This window comes from Mobula hypostoma, chromosome 3 (genome assembly GCF_963921235.1).
Source record: "Mobula hypostoma chromosome 3, sMobHyp1.1, whole genome shotgun sequence".
Classification (NCBI taxonomy): domain Eukaryota; kingdom Metazoa; phylum Chordata; class Chondrichthyes; order Myliobatiformes; family Myliobatidae; genus Mobula; species Mobula hypostoma.
In genome coordinates this window covers 99,319,626-99,339,597 of record NC_086099.1, presented here as the reverse complement: position 1 = coordinate 99,339,597, position 19,972 = coordinate 99,319,626, and the positions used below count along the sequence as shown (strand labels likewise).

At 40.1% G+C, this 19,972-nt stretch overlaps 1 protein-coding gene across 4 annotated transcripts in view; it reads right to left on the bottom strand.

Annotated features, from left to right (window-relative positions):
- Window positions 1-19,972, bottom strand: part of wdfy3 (WD repeat and FYVE domain containing 3) — a 369,321-nt gene that overhangs the window by 17,502 nt on the left and 331,847 nt on the right. For all 4 annotated transcript variants that reach the window (XM_063043525.1, XM_063043526.1, XM_063043527.1 and 1 more), the window contains 8 exons: window positions 19,847-19,964; window positions 15,545-15,651; window positions 10,731-10,884; window positions 9,732-9,823; window positions 8,563-8,775; window positions 7,176-7,323; window positions 4,852-5,006; window positions 1,970-2,128 (listed from right to left, as the gene is read on the bottom strand). In XM_063043525.1, coding sequence (XP_062899595.1) covers window positions 1,970-2,128; window positions 4,852-5,006; window positions 7,176-7,323; window positions 8,563-8,775; window positions 9,732-9,823; window positions 10,731-10,884; window positions 15,545-15,651; window positions 19,847-19,964 — 1,146 coding nt within the window. The remainder of the gene's footprint in view (window positions 1-1,969; window positions 2,129-4,851; window positions 5,007-7,175; window positions 7,324-8,562; window positions 8,776-9,731; window positions 9,824-10,730; window positions 10,885-15,544; window positions 15,652-19,846; window positions 19,965-19,972) is intronic.

Genomic DNA, 19,972 nt, shown 5'->3' with positions numbered 1-19,972 from the left:
TCATAGAGCAGTTCTTTCTACTTTGATTAACTGTGCAAAAACTATTTCGGACCCAGAGAGTCTCCACGAGGAAACAAGATGATTACGGATGACATTCCTACCGAATGGCTAAAAGATGAAGGAAATCAATTGGGCCCTAAAAGGGCTGATGGAAAAACCAGGAAACCCAACAACGAGGAGGAACTTGTCTGTTTTCCCCATATTTCCACAGTTTCTGGAAGGATTGCCTAGATCCTGAAGAAATAGCGGATTAGTACTATCCCCAAACCCGTAAGGAAGCTCACAGCTTATGCAGGTCAAAGATGACCTGGGATTCAGGATGGCTGACACTTACAGGATTCTTTGTAAATGTGCAGCAACATATATCGGCCAGAGAGGATGTATGGTGGAAACGCGTATCAAAGAGCACAGGAAGTGTATCCGTTTTGGTTACCTGGAGAAATCAGCAGCAGCAGAACACTGCATTCATAATGGCTATAGGATTGACCTTGATGGCACAAAACTACTGTGCTGTGCAAATGGCTTTTGGGACCACCTAGTTAAGAAAGCCACTGAAATAAAACTAGAGGAAAAGAATATTAACAAAGACGAAGATCTCACTCTAAGAAAGAACTGGAATTTGATTGTAAACAAGGTGGGACAGGGGAAACCTGATTGGATGAAGACTAACTAATCAGGAGGGCCAGACGATGGGGGTATAAATACCACCGGAATAGACATGCTTAGGCATCATCCCTGATGAAGGTAGCAGAGTTAAAATCGATACCTGTACTCAGCTGGAAGCTCGAGAAGAGTTTATTGATGAAAAATATGACCTAACAAGCACCAAATTACAGATGTCTACCCAGACCCATTCTGTCACCTAGTTACATTTAGATTTTCATTGTTTTTTAATTTCTTGAGATCAATTCATTCTATAAGAATTTCATACATTAAATATTCTCACAAGTTTCTTACACTCAAATTTATAATTCAAATATTCTTGTGTAACAGTCGGACAATAATAACATTCTCCATATCCACAATTCCTCCACAGCTGTGGCAGTAGTTTTGTACCTTAGCCCTCAAATGAGCATCCAATGATCTCAGCCTACGCTGTAAGGAATGCAATGTTCTGAACAACTGTTTCTTTGCTACAGTCTGATGATGACATGCTGAAATTATAAATAAATAATAACACAAGGACTGAATTATTTCTGAAAGACTGATGCAATTATGCTCTGGTTTCTATTATTTCCTGTTCTGAAGGCAAGATGGCTTTGGCTTCTCAGTGCAATGCCAGTGGTGATTGAAAAGCTGGAAATATCTTTAACCTGTCTTTCAGAAATGTACCAAAACTTAAATAATTAAAATCACACAGAAATGAAATAGCCATAATTTTAAAATCATATAATGTCTAAATAGTTAAGCTATGAATAGCTACCAATTAGAACTTCATTTGAGTTCTTTTAAAAATATATTGCTGTTTAGAGATGTTGCATGGAACTCTGCATACAGAATTCTCCATCTCCTGTGTCACCACAATATTCACTGCCTGCTGGATTCTTAAAACCACTGAAAGACTGATCTTTCTTCAGTTTCCACTGAGGAATGGTAATACAGAGTGCACGTTGATAAAATAACAGAACGATGATGAAGTGACAATGAATACCAATCGAATTACTGAGACTTCATTGGGAAGGAAATCTTGCTCTGCATAACTCCACCTAAGGCTTGAAATAAGACATACTTAGAATCTCCCCAAACAAAGGCAGCTGAAGCATCTCTGTAGTGTCACTTTTAAGTTAGAAGTTATGGGTCAAATCCCATCCCAAAGTCTAACATTCCCATGTGCAATACTTAAAAACAGCTGTATTGTTAGAAATCTGCCTTTTGGAACAGGGTCTAAATTAATGCTTCATACGTAAGTTTGTTTCATCTTTCACTAACTGACAGATACTTTTACTTTTGTTTTTAAGTTCAAACATACCTGCTTAAGAGTCAGAGTCTTAGCTTTTTCCTTAGAGGTACCCATTTCCCAAACACAGATTGCAGTACTTGTTCCTCCAGTGACAACTAATTTGGGATTTGGGCAAATGGCACAGAGAATCTGTCCCCATTCACTTAAACCTTCATACACTATCAGCGCCTAAGAAAAAGAAACAAATTGCACAACAGGTGAAAACCGCTCCATTATTTTAAACGTGAAAGGAAATCTAAAGTAAATTATACAAATCTAATTCTTTACATATTAATACTCCAACTTTAGTATCATTAAATACAAAAACTGGTGACAGCCTTTGTCACCCACCAAAAGTAATCCACCTGGCTCAGAATATATAAAGACATGGATTGATGTTTCAATTGTGAATGTTTTGGGGCCTAATTTGTGGAACTGAAGGATCTGAAGTGTACAGAAGGGCAAATGTTGCCTTAGGCTTATGTACAGAAGATTGTTTTGGTGCATGGGTTTTAGGAGGTTTCAGGTCAACCTGAGAATGACAGAGGCAGACATTCCACCCTGCAAAAACTCATTTCAGGGAGGTATCACCACCATTTCCGGAAGGTAGCACCACCTCCCCACCGACCTCCAAGGGTGTATGTAATACTTTGTTCAGTGATTTTGTCTAATCTGTAAACCAAGTTGGGTATATGCAGCAAATGTGACATTAAAATATGTGCTTATATTATATTATATTATCATGTTTATTCTATTACAACTTTAAGCATGTCTGCAGGGAGTTTGCATCACGTAGGACATCAATAGCGTAGCTCCTTAGCAGCTGGCCAGCTAGTTTAAATAACGTTAGCTATGCTAATGAACGAATCACACCTGTTAAACTCACCTCAACATGTCTTTTACATTTTAACCCACCATGGGCAATAGAAAAGTCACTGTTGCAAACAGTGCAGCGAGCAACACTATTATTTTTGGGGTCGACTGTAAAGCCCGCCCACAGAGAAAACTGATAAGTCTATTTAGCAGGGGTCCGCAATCGATTTTTGCACCGCAGACCGGTTTAATATTGACAATATTCTTGCGGACCGGCTGACCGGGGGTCGGGGGTGGTTAATCACAACCAGAATATAGGTGATAAGTCAATAGCATCATAACATTTTAAGTAATGTTTGGATATTAAACACACAGCGCATACTTTCCCCGTATGAACATATAAAATCATTGCAACACACCAGTATCGCTGAATCAGTGGGAACCCTGGGCTTGTTTTCCTGCAACAAGACGGTCCCATTGAGGGGTGATTGGAGACAGCGATACTCGAAGGGGGTTCCTTATGTCCAGTCTATTCCGCAATTTAGTTTTCGTTGCATTCATTGCAGAAAACTCCGCTTCGCAGTGATATGATGTTGGAAATGGAATCAACGTTTTCAGTGCTTTCATGGCTATCTCAGGATATTTAGCCCTGACTTTGATCCGGAATGCCCGCAAAGATGTTATGTCAAACATGCTTTTCAGCCCGCCGTCATTTACAAGCTCAAGGAGTTGATCCTTTTCCCGCACTGACATGGATGACACGTACGTAATGACCTCGCGTGCGTTCAAATTCAACAGTGCGTGACAGGGAATGAGGAAAGGTGCAAATGATTCATATCATTTCATATCCCCAAATCATATTGTTGGGGACCACTCTTAGCATGAAGAGAGACCAATCAGGATGCTCGCTCTCCCTCTCCCTCTCAAAAAAATCTATTTCTGGGATATTGTATATAATTACCGGGTGTCAGGGAGCCACTATCGATATGCGGGAGACTCCCGGATCTTCCGGGAGAGGTGGGATGTCTGCAGAGGGATCAGTTCCTTTAAGGAACTGAAAAAAAAGAAAAAAAACATTTACATGATGATGGCGTCTTGCTGGAGGGGGCAAGAAATGGAAGAAAATGGCTTGATAAATACCAACCAGTGGTCTTGAAGGCGAGGTCAAGAGAAAAGCTACTGTGGTTCTAGGAAGGGAACAGATGTGGATAAAAATTTGAGAAAATGGGATGAACACAGATATGTGCCTCATTCCTAATGCTCAAGGGAATAATCAGCTGAGAAAAACACAAGACTGTTGTCAATTTTATATCAATATTAGAACATACAAGATAAGCAGGACGAAAATGCAACAATGGAACTTAGAGATCCTTCCTGCATCACTCTGGCAGTAATAAGATGTGCACCCAAGGCATCCTTTCAGTTTTCTAACGTCAGCACATAATTATTTTAAATTCCTGATTTCCAACTCTTATCATGGACAGACATCCTATTGTGAGATATCAACATGTTTGAAAAGGGCTTGTTGGAGACTCTTAAAAACCCGCATCCAATGCCAACAATTTCCTTTACACTGTCTGATACTTTTGCTGTCCATAAGTAATATTAACACTATTTCACACTTCTGCTTTATAGTTATAGTGTCCAAGTCCAAAGATGATATTTGCTATAAGAAACATACTTTAAAGATAAAACGTATTTTGAGATAAAATGTCAATAATCATGTGCCGGATAGGATGAAAATAAAATCAAGGAATTCTTGAATTACTGCCACAGTCAATTTTGATATTTAAAAAAATAGCAGCAAGGAAATTAAGCATTAGAATGAAAGACAAAAGAAAACTGCATTTGCTGGAAACTGAAATAAAGCCAGAAAATGTTGAAAATTCTCATCAAATCAGCTGGCATCTGTGGAATGAGTAACAGAACACTCAGAATTAGTGTTTTTCAGGCTGAAATGTTAACTGTTTCTCTTTCCACAGATACTGCCTGATCCAAGATCTTAGAAAATAATAATGTGCTAATGTGGAAGGCTTTAGATGACAACCTGTTTTTCTCTGTGGTGAGACGTCATATTTAATAAAGCTCTTGTCACATACCTTATCAGATTCATAATTTGCAACCCTGCAGCTAAGATCTGCATATCCCCATGCAAATGTTTTGTTCCAAAATGGAGGAATCAGGACTTTGTTTTGTTCTACTGCTAGAACGCCTTTGTCTGTGAAAATTATCTGTCCCACTGGTTCCTTGAGTTCTGCAGAGAGAGAAAAAAAACAATCTGTTTAAATAATGTCAGCCATGTACACTTATGTAGACCAGTGTAGGAATTAACTCAAGATTCAAGATTCAAAAAACTTTATTGTCATTCTAACCATACATCAGCTCTGCAGGGCAGAATGAGACAGCGTTTCTCAGGGGCAGTGTAATCATAACATAACAAAAGCAACACTAAATAATAAACATAACAATAAATAGTAAAACACAACAGCCACATGTCAGTTAAAATCAGTTATAAGTGCCCAGTGCCAGTTGAAAGTGTCCAAAGCAGAGTCAGGTGGAGCAGCTATTTAGCAGTCTGACTGCCTGTGGGAGGAAGCTGTTTAGTAGCCTTGTGGTTTTAGTTTTGATGCTCCTGTAATGTTTGCCTGATGGCAGAAGAACAAACAGTTCATGGAGAGGGTGTGAGGGGTCTTTAATGATGTACCGTGTCTTCTGGAGGCATCGACTCTGAAAGAGGTCTTGGACAGAAGGTAGGGAGACCCCAATAACCTTCTCTGCTCCCCTAACCACCCTCTGCAAGGCTTTTTTATCGACAGCACTGCAGCTGGAGTACCAGGTTGTGATGCAAAAGGTCAGCACACTTTCAACCACGCCTCTGTAGAATGTAGTTAAGATGTTAGTGGGGAGTGATGCTTGTTTAAGCTTCCTCAGAAAGTGCAATCTCTGCTGGGCCTGTTTCACCATCCCAGTGGTGTTCCTGGACGACGTGAGATTGTCCGAGATCTGCACCCCAAGGAACTTGATGTTTTCCACTCTCTCCACTGTGGAACCGCTGATGCTGAGGGGTGTGTGCTCAGGCTGAGACCGCCTGAAATCGACGATCATCTCCTTCATTTTGGTGACATTAAGCATCAAGTTGTTATCCCTGCACCAGCTCTCTAGGTGTTTGACCTCCTCCCTATACATAGTTTCATCATTTTTGCTGATGAGCCCCACCACTGTGGTATCATCTGCAAATTTAATGATCAGGTTCTCCTTGAATCTGGCTGCACAGTCATGTGTTAGCAGTGTAAACAGCAATGGGCTAAGCACACAGCCTTGTGGGGATCCAGTGCTCAGTGTGATGGAGTCAGAGATATTCCAGCCAACATGGACTGACAGTGGTCTCTCTGTCAAGAAATCCAGAATCCAGCGACACATGGCAGTGCTAAGGCCAAGCAGCGACAGTTTCTCCACTAGTCTCTGTGGGATGATGGTATTGAACGCTGAACTGAAATCAATGTACAGGATTCTGGCATAAGTGTCTTTGTTGTCCAAGTGAGAGAGAACTGTGTGCAGTGTGGTGGATATTGTGTCTTCCGTAGAGCGATTTGGACGATAAGCAAACTGTAGAGGATCCAGCGATGAGGGGAGGCTGGCTGTGATATGAGGCTTGACAAGCCGTTCAAAACATTTCATCACTATGGGGGTCAGGGCAACGGGATGGTAATCATTCAGACAGGCTAGAACTGATTTCTTTGCTACAGGGTTGATTGTAGAAGTTTTGAAGCAAAATGTGAAGCAAAATGCAAAGCAAAGTGCAAAAAAAGTTATAAACATATTTTATACTTATACCAAAGGAAAGATTTCCTGTTTTTTTTTGTCATTACTGTTTCACTATCATAAATAATATTTAAGAGCAGTCTTAAAATTTGACTTAATGGATCTCATTCCACTGCAGTTCTTTTTGATTGTAGCAAGAAGCAGGATGAGGGTTGATTAACAGTTTCTGAACATAGACCAATTGGTAAGAAGTCTCCACATGCTGACATTCAAATCCCTATGAGTATCAGGATTTAGTTTGCTTTAAATCAAGATTTTATCATGCACAATCTTACTTAGTTATTGCAGAATAAAGAAAAATATGACACCAATACAGCGGCCAAACAATCACAATTAACAAAACATTTGCTAGGATTATGCTGGACATGAAATATTTTTGATAAAAAAAATTGAAGTAATAAGCAAAACATTGCAAGGGAAACACAGCATTGGCTAGATCTTCACATGTTAAAGCGTGTAATAAAGGGGAATGTGAATTATGTTTTATCAGTGGTCATTTTCAAATTATTTAAGCTAGAAACTCTTTCAAACATAAATATTTTACTGACTATTCTTAACTAAAAATTCTCACTAACTTTGACTTAGTGGTAATGACTGATACCTTTAACAGGTGTTAAAGATGGTTTAAGATTATCCAAATGATGAAAAAAGACCTTATCCATGGCACAGCTTAGGGAGGTTGGTGCAACTAAACTGTCTCCATTAATCCGGCTACGTGTTCGTTTTGGTGGATGAGGCTTTTTAAATAACTGCAAGGATTGAAAAGAAAGGGTGATTAGACATATAGCAAAAAATTAATTTCAATGAACTTCATTTTACATTACCTCCTCTATGTAACTTGTACTATCAAATGTCAGATAATGTCAAGAACAAGGATAATTTGCAGAGGTAACTACCATGTTGAGAACTTGGGAAGATTCTAATGATGTATTCAGATAATGAAAAAATGGAAATTAATATATTAGCTAATTAAAGAATTTATCAGCCTTAAATACAATACACTGAATATTTCTTTATTAAAATAGGAATCAATAAGCTAATAAACCAACCGGATTTTTATTGCAACACCTATTATCTTAATAAGTGGAAAATAACAAACTAGCTTCAATGGAATGCAAAATCTATTCTTCAAATGAGTGCATTGCAAACTTAATCTCTCTTTCTTCTAAACTTTTCTGATGATCTGTTTAAGGATGTTAGAGATTATTCTGTGGAGCAGGATCTAAGGGAGGAAAGAAACTTCCAATGTTTCAGGTTGAAACCACGCCTGAGTATCACAGATGCTGCTAGACTCACTAGTTCCTCCAGCAGATTTGTTATTGCCCCAGATTCCAACTTTTGCAGACACTTTTGTCTCTGGTATTGGGTTTACTTTGAGTGGAGGAAAGTTGAGCTCTTGGAGGGAAATAAAAGTTACAGAAAAATGGAAAGACAAAGCCTAAGGAATATTTCAACACAAGAATGAGAAATTTAAAAGTTAACACGAGAAGACAGGAAAAGTTAATTTAAGCATGAAAATGAGCAGGACAAAACATAATATCGGTTTAAGAAAGATGCTGCAAAATTCCAGCAATTTTGTGGAGGTTGAAAGGTGGAATGGGCGAGCCTAACCATAACCAAAAGTATGGATGAGTCAGTGTTCAGTATTTTGAAACTTACAAATGAACACCATGATGTGCTGATGACAGCTTTATGCCTACGCTCAACTCCCAATCTCCAATATGCTAATATGGTGATGTCCAGACATAAAATTTCAAACAAAAGGGGAGGATCAATAATTATCTTGCTTGAGATTAATACCAGAAAAATGCAACGAAAATCTCTTTAGAATGGGATAGAGTCTCAAGACATCTCATTAAGACAGAATATACAGAGGAAGAAAGGAAGCCCCTATACTCTCAATTAAAACATAAAAATCCAATATATTGTACACATTTATTCAGTACACATGTAACAAAAAATAAATACAGACTATATGTAGTGCCTACCTGTTTGGGAATCTGTCCAAAATTATTGATGAATCCAATAGTTGCAGTTTCTTTCAGTGGATCATTAATATTATATATGTCAACCTGTCCTTCATAAAATAGGTGATGGAAGACATTGACTGCTTCTATTGCAGGTACACCTTGTTGTTTATATCCAAAGATCAAATCAATCCACTCATGCAGGTGTGAACTGACATAATCACATTCCAGTGCCTGAAGCGAAAGAATATATTGAAATTATAGTGTAAAATCTAACTGTCAGGTAAAGTCAGCATATTCAAAATATCACTATCTGTCTTCAAAAGAACTTAAAATTTAGTTAGTACTAAGAACAGCGAGTAAATCAAGGGGCACAATTTTACAGTGGCGGTGAACATTGGTAGCTTGAGTTGAGGTGTTTGATGTCGTGCTTTTCGCTGAGCTTGGCAATTATCTTACAGATGTTTCATCACCAGCTGAGGTGAGATCGTCAGTGCGCAGTTGGAGTGGGAAGTGGAATTAAGATGGGTGGCTACTAGCAGATCCTGTTTTTTCTGGGGAATGGAGCGTAGCCATTCCGACATGTCAGCCCACAGGCTCCTCTGCTGATGCGATGAGGTCACACCCAGGTTGGAGGAGCAACACATTATATTCTGTCTGGGTAGCCTCCAACCTGAGGGCATGACGTTGATTTCTTGAGCTTCCAGTAATGCTCCCCATCCCGCCATCTCTCCCACCATTTCCCATTCCCTTTTACCTCTCTCACCTCATCTCCTTACTTGCCCATCCCCTCCCTCAGGGGCTCCTCCCCTTTTTCTTTCTTCCATGACCTCCTATCCTCTCCTATCAGATTCCCCCTTCTCCAACCTTGTATCTCTTTCACAAATCAACTTCCCAGCTCTTTACTTCACCCCCCCCACCCAGTGTCACCTGTCACCTTGTGGTTCTTCCTCCCTCCCCCCACCTTCTAACTCTGACTCCTCATCTTTTTTTCTCCAGTCCTGATGAAGGGGCTCGGCCCAAAACATTAACTATACTCTTAGCCATAGATGCTTTCTGGCCTCCTGAGTTCCTGCAGCATTTTAAGCATGTTGCTTGGATTTCCAGCACCTGCAGACTTTCTCTTGTTTGGGATTTCAGTGATAAGCTGTACATGCCCTAGACACTAAAATGAAAGAATAATAAGTTACCTGACGGTGAACTCTGATGAATTCTCTTGGGTCTCCTTTTGCCCAGGGTGGTAATAACACATTTCCTAATTTTGTACCATTCTGCTTGTAACCTAGACGTGGAAAATGGTAATATGCATAGTTAAAGGCATCTTTTATTTGCAAACAACATCTTACACTAATTCTGTATGCTTATGCACAATAAAAAGAAGCATTTCAAAGACTCCATGATGTAGTGCTCTATAAGGAGCTTACAAAATCTAGGATAATCTCTAATATGGATGGAAACAAAGTCTGTAACCTCCATCAAAACCCTCATCTCACTGGAAAGATCAGATTTTGGAATACATTTCTTCAGGACTATGCTGATGGAAGTGAAATACAACTAATATTTGACAACCTCAACCTGATAATGCACTATAAAGATTTGTGATGAAATGTGCTTGCACAGGAGCCTAAACATGCCTTCAAATGCACCCATCACAAGCAACATCAGGTGAAGGGAGTATTGAAAATCTTGTGAAAAAATTAGTGATACTAACTAACCTCACAAATTTGTCCATGAGCAGATGTTGCCCTGCAGTCTCTTCAATCAATGTTGCTTTCTAATTATATTGCAAACTTCAAAATATGTATCTGTCAATAACTAAAAGAATAAAGGTCCTATTCCTGTGCTGCATAATTCTATATGATAATTATAACTGAGATCAGTTAGCCTTCCTGCTAGATTATGACCTCTCCTTCCTGTGAATATAAACTCAAACTACAGAAAAGTTATGGTTATCTGGTTATTAGGTCCTCGCTGTGCTTAAATTAGCTCCTCCCTGTCCTTCTAAATTTCAACAGTGACGACTTCCAAAACTGCTCATCTTAGTTCATTATTGTGTTAAAATTATTCGTAAGTAGTATATTCATTAATTTTGCAGTGCTTATGAGGAATTCTACTCAGATAGACAGCTAAAAGAGCATACAATTAATGATTCGTTTCTAAACTCTTTATGCACTGTTTAACAGCCATACCAAGATCAAAGTTGTTGGAATTCAAGAGAAACTCTGGAAGGTAAAAGAATTCTGGAATCAGTTCTTTCACATCTGCCATATTATGTTTGGATGCCGAGTACCAGGCCTCTCGTACACTATGAAACATTCGATCAGCTAGATCAAAATGACCACCCTGAGAAAAGACGACACAAATAAATAACATGGAAAAATCCAGGAATTCTGAAGTTGTTTTCCTTGATTTTTTTAAAAAATCAGATGCATTCCCCAAAGATGACATCAAAATAAATATATATTAATCCCTTCCACAACCTTTGCATTTTTGGTTGCAACATTTTGTCGACACAGTTCCTGAGATGAAATTGGAATGCGCAGAGGGAAAGAGTTTAAAAGAAGCAAGAGGGGCAGTCGGCACATTCTACATGCCACAGTTCTCGAGGAAACATCAGGTTGCATAGAAGGAGGGAGAGTTTAAAAGAAGCAAGCGGGGTGAGGCAGTCAGCACTTTCTGCACTTTACAGTTCCCTAGGAGACATTGGATTGCATAGAAGGAGAGGGAGTTTTAAAGAAGTGAGTTTTCAAGGAGACATTGCATTGTGCATAATTAAGCACTTGGCAAGGCCAATAAAAAGAACTTGGGTTTAAGTGGAGTGGCCATTGTGGGAGCAACTACTGTAGGAGTGGGTCAGTGTTAAAAGTGGGAAATTAAAGCTTTGGCTCATTGAGACTTCGGTGAGGAGAGGTGTAGGTCACAGATAGATTTTTTTTTGTTTCTTATTCTTTATTTCTTTCTTATTGCACATTTAGAGCAGATGGGATGCCAGGCAGGATACTGGAATGCTCCTTTTGTGGGATGTGGGAAGGCAAGAGACCTCCAGTGTCCTTGAGGACTACACCTGCAAGAAGTGCATCCAGCTGCAACTTCTAACTGACCTTGTTAAGGAGTTGAGTTGGAGCTGGATGAAATCCAGATCATTCGGGAAGCTGAGGGGTTGATAGACAGGGCATACAGGGAGGTATTTACACCTAACGTGCAGGACACAGGTAACTGGGTGACCACCAGGAGGGAGAAAGAGGATAGGCAGCCAGTGCAGAGTATCCCTTGTGGCTGTTTCCCTCAAGAACAGGTATACCGCTTTGGATACTGTTATACTGTTTTTGGGGGTGGGGGTGGGGGGTTGGATTTACCTAGTAGAGGAAAGCCACAGCAGTCAGGTCTCAGAGTTTGGCTCTGTGGCTCAGAAAGGAAGAGGGAGAAGAGGTGATGAAGTGATAGGGGATTCATTGATTAGGAGAACAGAAAGGAGACTCCACGGACAAGAACAAAATTCCCAGGTGGTATGTTGCCTCCCAGATGCCAGGCTCAGGGACATTCTGCATGAAGTCCACAGCATTCTTAAGTGAGAGGGTGAGCAGCCAGAGGTCATGGTCCACGTCAATGCCAATGACATGGGTAGGAGGAGTGACAAGGTCCTGCAAAGTGAGCTTAGGGAGTTAGGTGCCAAGGACAGTACCACCAGGTTTGTGATTTCAGGAGTGCTACCCATGTCACATGCTAATGAGGCCAGAAATAGGAAGATCATATATTGTGATTTAACACGTGCCTAAGGAGATGGTATGGAGGGAGGGCTCCTTTTTAGGGAAGGGACAGTTTGCATCTGAACTGAAGGGGGACTAATATCCTAGTGGGAAAGTTCCCTAGCGCTGCTTTGTGGGGGGAAGGAATTGATTTAAACTAGAGTTGCAGGGGAATGGGGACCAGAGCACCAGAAACGATAGTGGATTGGTTGTGGAGAAACATGTTGTTAAGACTACATACAAAGTTAGGAATCAAAAGGTCAAACATGGTGGGACTAATATTCTGAGCTGCATATACTTGAATGAAAGGAGCATTGCAGAAAAGGCAGATGAGCTTAGGGCATGGACAAGCATGTGAAATTATGACATTAAGGGTGGGAAGTTTAGGCTGTGGTTCATTGAGGCTTCAGTGAGGAGAGGTGTAGGTCACAGGAAGATTTTTTTTGTTACTTATTCTTTCCTTCTTATTGCACATTTAGAGCAGACGGGACGCCAGGCAGGATAGTGGAATGCTCCTTTTGTGGAATGTGAGTAGGCAAGAGAATTGGTTGCAGGAGAGGCAGGACTGGCAGCTCAATGTTCTAGGGTTCTGTTGTTTAAGACATGATAGAGCAGGAGGGATTAAAGAAGGGGTGACATTACTGATCAGGGAAAATGTCACAGCAGGTCTGTCTGGAAAACTTGTCTAATGAGTTTTATGGGCAGAACAGAGGAGTAAATTAGGTATGACCATGTTAATGGGATTATATTTTAGACCACCCAATAGTCCTTGGGATTTAGAGGAACAAGTTTGTAGAGAGATCGCAGACTAGCAAATAACACAAGGTTGCGGTAATAGATGATTTTAACTTTCGACATATTGACTGGGATTCTCATACTGTAAAAGGACTGGATGGGAAAGAGTTCGTCGAATGTGTTCAAGAAAGTTTCCTTAATCAGTATATGGAAGTCCCATCTAGAGAGAATGCAATAGAAGATCCCCTGTTAGTGATGAGACAGGGCAGGTGAAAGAAGTTTATGTAGGGGAACACTTTGCATTTAGTCATCATAATGCCATTAGTTTCAAGGTGATTATGGTAAAGGTTAGGCCTGATCCTTGGGCTGAGATTCTAAATTGGAGAAAGGCCATTTGTAACGGTATCAAAGGATATGGCAAGTATGGATTGGGACAAGTTGTCTTTTGGCAAAGGTGTACTTGTTAAGTGGGAGATCCTCAAAAGTGGAATTTTGAGAGTATGGAGTTTATATGTTTCTGTCAGAATAAAAGGCAAGGATCACAGGTTTAGGGAACCTTGGTTTTTGAGATATTGAAGACCTAGTTATGAAAAAGGAGGTGCATAGCAGGTATAGCCAGCTGAGAACAAATGAGGTACTTGAGGAATACAAGAAATACAAGAGAACACTTATGGAGAACAGGAGAGCTGAAAGAAAGCATGAGGCTACTCCAGCAGATAAGGTGAAGGAGAACCCCATTAACTTCTATAGTGATCTTTCAATGTACTGTCTGATGTATTTTGGCAGGACCAGCTAGGGTAGTTTTTAGATAATGAGTGGTAGAGCACTGAGGAGTGCAATAGGACAGAGGGATTTGGCAATATAGATCAATAATTCCTTGAAAGTGGTATCACAGGTAGATAGGGTTATAAAGGAAGCTTTTGATACATTTGGCCTTCATAAATCAATGTATTGAGTACAGAAGTTTGGATGTTATGTTGAAGTTGTATAAGACGTTGGTGAGGCCGAATTTGGAGTATTATGTTCAGTTCTGGTCACCTACCCAGAGAAAAAATGTAAATAAGATTGAAAGACTGCAGAGAAAATTTACAAGAACATTGTCAGGAGTTGAGGACCTAAATTAATGGGAAAGATTGAATAGGTTAGTACTTTATTCCCTAGAAAGTAAACAATTAAGGGGAGATTTGATAGAGGTACACAACATTATGAGGGGTATAGATTAGATTAGGCGAGCAGGCTTTTTCCACTGAAGTTGGGTGAGACTACAACCAAAGGTCATGGGTTAAGAGTAAAAGGTGAAGTGTTTAAGGGGAACATGAGGGAGAACTTTTTTACTCAGAGAGTGGTGAGAGTGTGGAACAAGCTGACAGCGCATGCGGTGGACGTAGGGTCGACTTCAGTAGATACACACATGGGAGGGGTATGCAGGGCTACGGTCTGGGTGCAAGTTGCTAGGACTGGGCAGATTAATGGTTTGGCATGGACTAGATGGGGCCAAAGGACATGTTTCTGTGCTGTAGTGTTCTATGACAATTACATAAGATGTTGATGTGATAACAATAGAAGATTGCATACAGGTTAAGTTTAACCCTCCTTTATGCAAGTGGGAGAGTACATTGATGGTCTGCCAGACTTAACCTGGTGTGTGGATTTGTCTTACAAGGCAACATTAAACAGAATACCAGATATTACAAGAACAGGGATTGCTCTCACTAATACAAAAATTATTAAGAGGCATAACGGGGAGATGTCGGGATAACGGATCATGTCTGAGAAGGAAAGGCAAGAATCAATCTCAAGATAATGGAACAGTCATTCAGAACTATGATAAGAAATATCCTCAGTATGAAACTATGCAACAATACATTAAAAGAAAATAGCAAATGTTCATTTTCTGAATATATTTAAGACAAAGATTGATGGACTTTTGTGATGCTTTGAGAATTTAGGGACATTGGGTACAGCAGGAAAGTGGCGCTGAGATTAGTCATAATCTTAAAACTTTAGAGAACCAACAAAATTTGAGCCACCTTCCTGGGAATTTAGAATGAAAGATGATCTTGAAACTTTTAAGATCCTTAAGGACAATGATGGATGATGTCAAGATATCTCCACGAGTGGAAGAACCTTGAATGACTGGATACAGCTACAAGATTAAGGGTAGTCATTTGAAATGGAGTATGTAGGAACTTTGCTTCACAGATGGTGATGAATCTCTCAAATTCTCTACCCGAGAGATGAAGAGGCTTGACCCGTGGAGTAGTTCAAGAGGAAGTAAACACAATTTTGAAACATCAGGGAATTGCCAGGTAAGGTGAATTATTTCAGAAGAGGAGATGAAGTTTGGGGCAGATCAGCCATGATCATCTTGAATGGCAGGGAAAACTTGAGAGACCTGAGTAATCACCCTTGGGCTTACTTTCTTATGTTCCTAAGGAATGGTGCAGCAATCACAAATGGCCAAACAGTTTATTTCTACCACTATTTAATTAATACATCTTAATTAACTGCACATTAATTACCTGGAGTCGGAGAAAAATTTGAGTGAATGGCTCCATTCTTACTAGATAAGAAGCTACAATCATGGCAGAAGAATAGTGTGTACCATAATGATATGCTGGTGTTTCACCTAGAAAGAGAACATAGATTACACACAATCAAATTTAACATTATCAGCAAAAGCTGTCTGTAAAATACGTAGCACATTCCATCAAATTCAAATTTACAAAGTACTTGTACGGGTAAGGTATTTCAATTTGGTATTTCTCCAATTACATTCACCTTCATCTAATTTCATCTCTACATCGATAAAGTTAAAGGAGTAAATGAATAGCTAAGTTAACAAATAACTAAAATTAAAGGGATAATGAATAATCACTGAGGAGGTGCCTGGGAAGCTCAAAGGTCTGAAGGTAGATAAGTCCCCTGGACCAAACAGGTTAGACCCCAGGGTTCTGAAAGATGTGGCTGAAGTGATGGTGGAAACATTTGTAATGATCTTTCACGAATCACCAGATTCTGGAATGGCTCCGGAGGACTGGAAAATTGCAAATGGCAGACTGCTCTTCAAGAAGGGAGGAAGGCAAAGGAAAGGAAATTATAGGCCAGTTAGCCTGACTTCATTGGTTGATAAGCTGCTGGAATCCATTATTAAGGACGAGGTTTTGGGGTACTTGGAGGCATATATTAAGTCAAAGTTGGCATAGTTTCCTTGAAAGGAAATTGTGCCCAGCAAATCAGTTGGAATTCTTTGTGGAAATAACAAGCAGGACAGACGAAGTACAGTCAGTCAGTGGATGTTGTTTATTTGGATTTTATAAACGCCTTTGACAAGGTGCTGCATATTAGACTGCTGAACAGGCTAAGAACCTGTGGTATTATAGAAAAGATAATAGCATGGGCAGAAGATTGGCCAACTGGCAGAAGGCGAAGAGTAGGAATAAAGGGGGCCTTTTCTGGTTGGCTGCCAGTGATGAGTGGTATCCCACAAGGGTCAGTGTTCAGGTCTGTTATTTTTCATGTCATATGTTAATGATCTGAATGATGGAATTCAAGATTCAACTCAAGATTGTTTAATGTCCTTTCCAGTAAACAAGTATAGAGGAGTATGAAATAATTCAGAATCAGATTTAATATAACCAGCCTATGTTGTGAAATTTGTTAACTTAGCAGCAGTGTACAACTGTACATGATAATCAGAACAAAAAAAAGTAAATCAATTACAGTATATATGTACATTAGTTAAATTTAAAATAGTGCAAAAATAGAATATAAAGAAAAAAGTGAGGTAGAGTTCATGAGTTCAATGTCCATTGAGGAACTGGATGGCTGAAGAGAAGAAGCTGTTCCTGAATCGCTGAGTTTGTGCCCTCAGGCTTCTGTACCTCCTTCCCACAGTACCCAAGATGGAGCCATTTAATTTTTACAACTTTCTGTAGCTTCTGTATGATCCTGTGCAGTAGCCCCCCTATACCAGGCAGTGATGCAGCCTGTCAGAATGCTCTCCACATCTGTAGAGGTTTTCAAGTATTTTTGGTGGCACACCAAATCTTCTCAAACTCCTCATGAAACATAGCCTTCTTTATAGCTGCATTGATATGTTGGGACAGGTTAGTTCCTTAGAGATCTTGACACCCAGGAACCTAAAATTGTTCAATCGTTTCATTTCTAATCCCTCTATGGGGATTGGTTCATGTTGCCTTGTCTCACCACTCCTGAAGTCCACAATCAGCTCTTCGTTTTACTGACATTGAGTGCAAGGTTGTTGCTGAAACACTACTCAACTAGCTGGTATATCTCACTCCTTTACACCCTCTCGTCTCCATCTAAGATTCTGCTGAGCTATACCTAGTTACACAATAACGGGTATAGAGAGAGTAAAGCAGTGAGCTAAGCAGACATCCCTGAAGTGCGCCAATGTAGATTGTCAGCAAGAAGGAGAAATTATTACCAATTCACACAGATTGTGGTCTTCTGTTTAGGAAGTCGAGGATCCAGTTGTAGAGGGAGGTACAGAGGCCCAGGTTCTGTAGCATATTAATCAAGACTGTGGGAATCATGGTGTTAAATGGTGAGCTATAGTCAATGAACAGCACCCTGACATAGGTGTTTGTATTGTCCGAACATTCTAAACCCATGTGAAGAGCCACTGAGATTGTGTCTGCTGTACATGAATTGCAGTGACAGGCGAATTGCAGAGGATCCAGGTCCTTGCTGACGTAGGAGTTGATTCTAGCTATGACGAGCCTCTCATCACCGTAGACGTGAGTGCTACTGGATGATAGTCATTACGGCAGCTCAGACTACTCTTCTTGGGCACTGGTATAATTGTTGCCCTTTTGAAGCAGGTGGGAACTTCCAACCGTAGCAGTAAGAGGTTGAAACTGTCCTTGAATACTTCAAGGCTGGTTGGTTGGCACAGGTTTTCAGATCCTTCCAAGGTACTCCATTGGGGCCTACCATCTTGCAAGGGTTCACCCTCCTGAAAGAGAGCCTGACATTAGCCTCTGAGACAGAGATCACAGGGTCACTGGGTGCAGCAGGGATTTTCACAGCTGTGGTTATATTCTCCCTTTCAAAGCAGTCGTAGAAGGTGTTGAGCTCACCTGGTAGTGAAGCATCGCTGCCATTCATGCTATTGGGTTTCACTTCGTAGGAACTAATGTCCTTCAAACCCTTCCAGAGTTGACGTGCATCCAATCTCACTCAGGATTGTTTCTTTGCTCTTAAGGTAGTCCTCCGCAAGTCATATTGGTTTTCTTGTACAGACCTGGGTCACTAGACTTAAATTCCACAGATCTAGCCCTCAGAAGATGATGAACCTCCTGGCTCATCCACGGCTTTTGGTTTAGATTAGATTAGATTATGAGAACACTCAGTCCTCTTTTATTGTCATTTAGAAATGCATACATGCATTAAGAAATGATACAATGTTTCTCCAGCGTGGTATCACAGAAAACAAGACAGACCAAAGACTAACACTGACAGAACCACATAATTATAACATATAGTTACAGCAGTGCAAGCAATACCATAATTTGATGAAGAACAGTCCATAGGCACAGTAAAAAAAAGTCTCAAAGTCCCCGAGTTGAGATTTTGGAATGTACAGCAAGTTTTTGTAGGCACACGTTCACCCATACAGGTCTTAATGTAAGTTGGTAACAACTGCAGCATACTCAACCAGATACAAAAATGAATCCCTGAATACAGCCCAGTCAACTGATACAAAGCAGTCTTGTAAGTGCTCCTGTGCGTGCCGTGTCCATACCTTCTTGGACCTTCCTACTGGAGCTGCAGTCTTCAGTCTCTGACTTTACTCAGGAAGTAGAAGTACAGCCAGATGATCAGACTTTCCGAGGTATGGGCGTGGTATAGCATAGTAAGCACTCTTGATGGTGGTGTAACAATGGTCCAGTGTGTTGCTTCCTCTGGTACTACAAGTGATTTGCTGATTATAATTATTTAGTGACTTTTTCACACTGGCCTGGTTAAAATCCCCCAAAATGATGGTGAAGGTGTGAGGATGTGCTGTTTCGTGCATGTTGATCACATTGCTCAGATCATCTAGAGCCTGTTTGACATTGCCCTGAGGTGTAAAGTACACTGCTACCAAAATGATCACTGAAATCTTACGTGGCAGGCAAAATGGACGGCACCTCATTGTGAGATATTCCAGGTCTGGTGAGCTGAATTGAGACATCATTGACACATTAGTACACCATGAGGAGTTGATCATGAGTCATACAGCACCATCTCTGCTTTTGAGAGGCTCCACAGTCCTATCTTGATGGTATGTAGCAAATTTGTCAATCTGAATCACTGCATCCACAATGGAAGGGGTTAGATAGGGTTCCGTGAAGCACAGGTTACAGGGAGGAGTCAAGATAATGGGACTGAGAGGGATAACAAATCAGCCATGATCAAATGTGGAGCAGATTCGAAGGGCAGAGTGGCAAAACTTTGCTCCAATGTGGTCTAAATGTTATTTTTAGTAACTGCAAAACATAAAACTAATCAAAAGGAAAACAAGGGAGCCAAGAGATAACATATCTAGTTTTGTTTTTACTTTAAGCAATGCATGCACTGATCACGCTCTAACGTTATGACAAATGCAATTCACGTATTTTTACATATAAGTTATTTAAACAAATAAAGAAAGCGTACTCAATTTATTTAAAACATGACTCAAATATTACTGAAATATTAAATACAGAACACCGGCAAAATATTGAGCACAGAGTGAAATGCATCTATATACACAGAAAATGTTTTCATTGACATTGCATGTACATTAAATTATAATTCTATTCTGTAAAATTTACCATTTGGATCTTCCCAATCTTTATACCGTTTCTTATACTGAGCTAATCTCTCTTCAGTCTGAGCCCCCATCGGTTTAGCCAGGTTCCTGAATGTTTTGGAATTTTTTAGATCAAGCTCCTAGATGA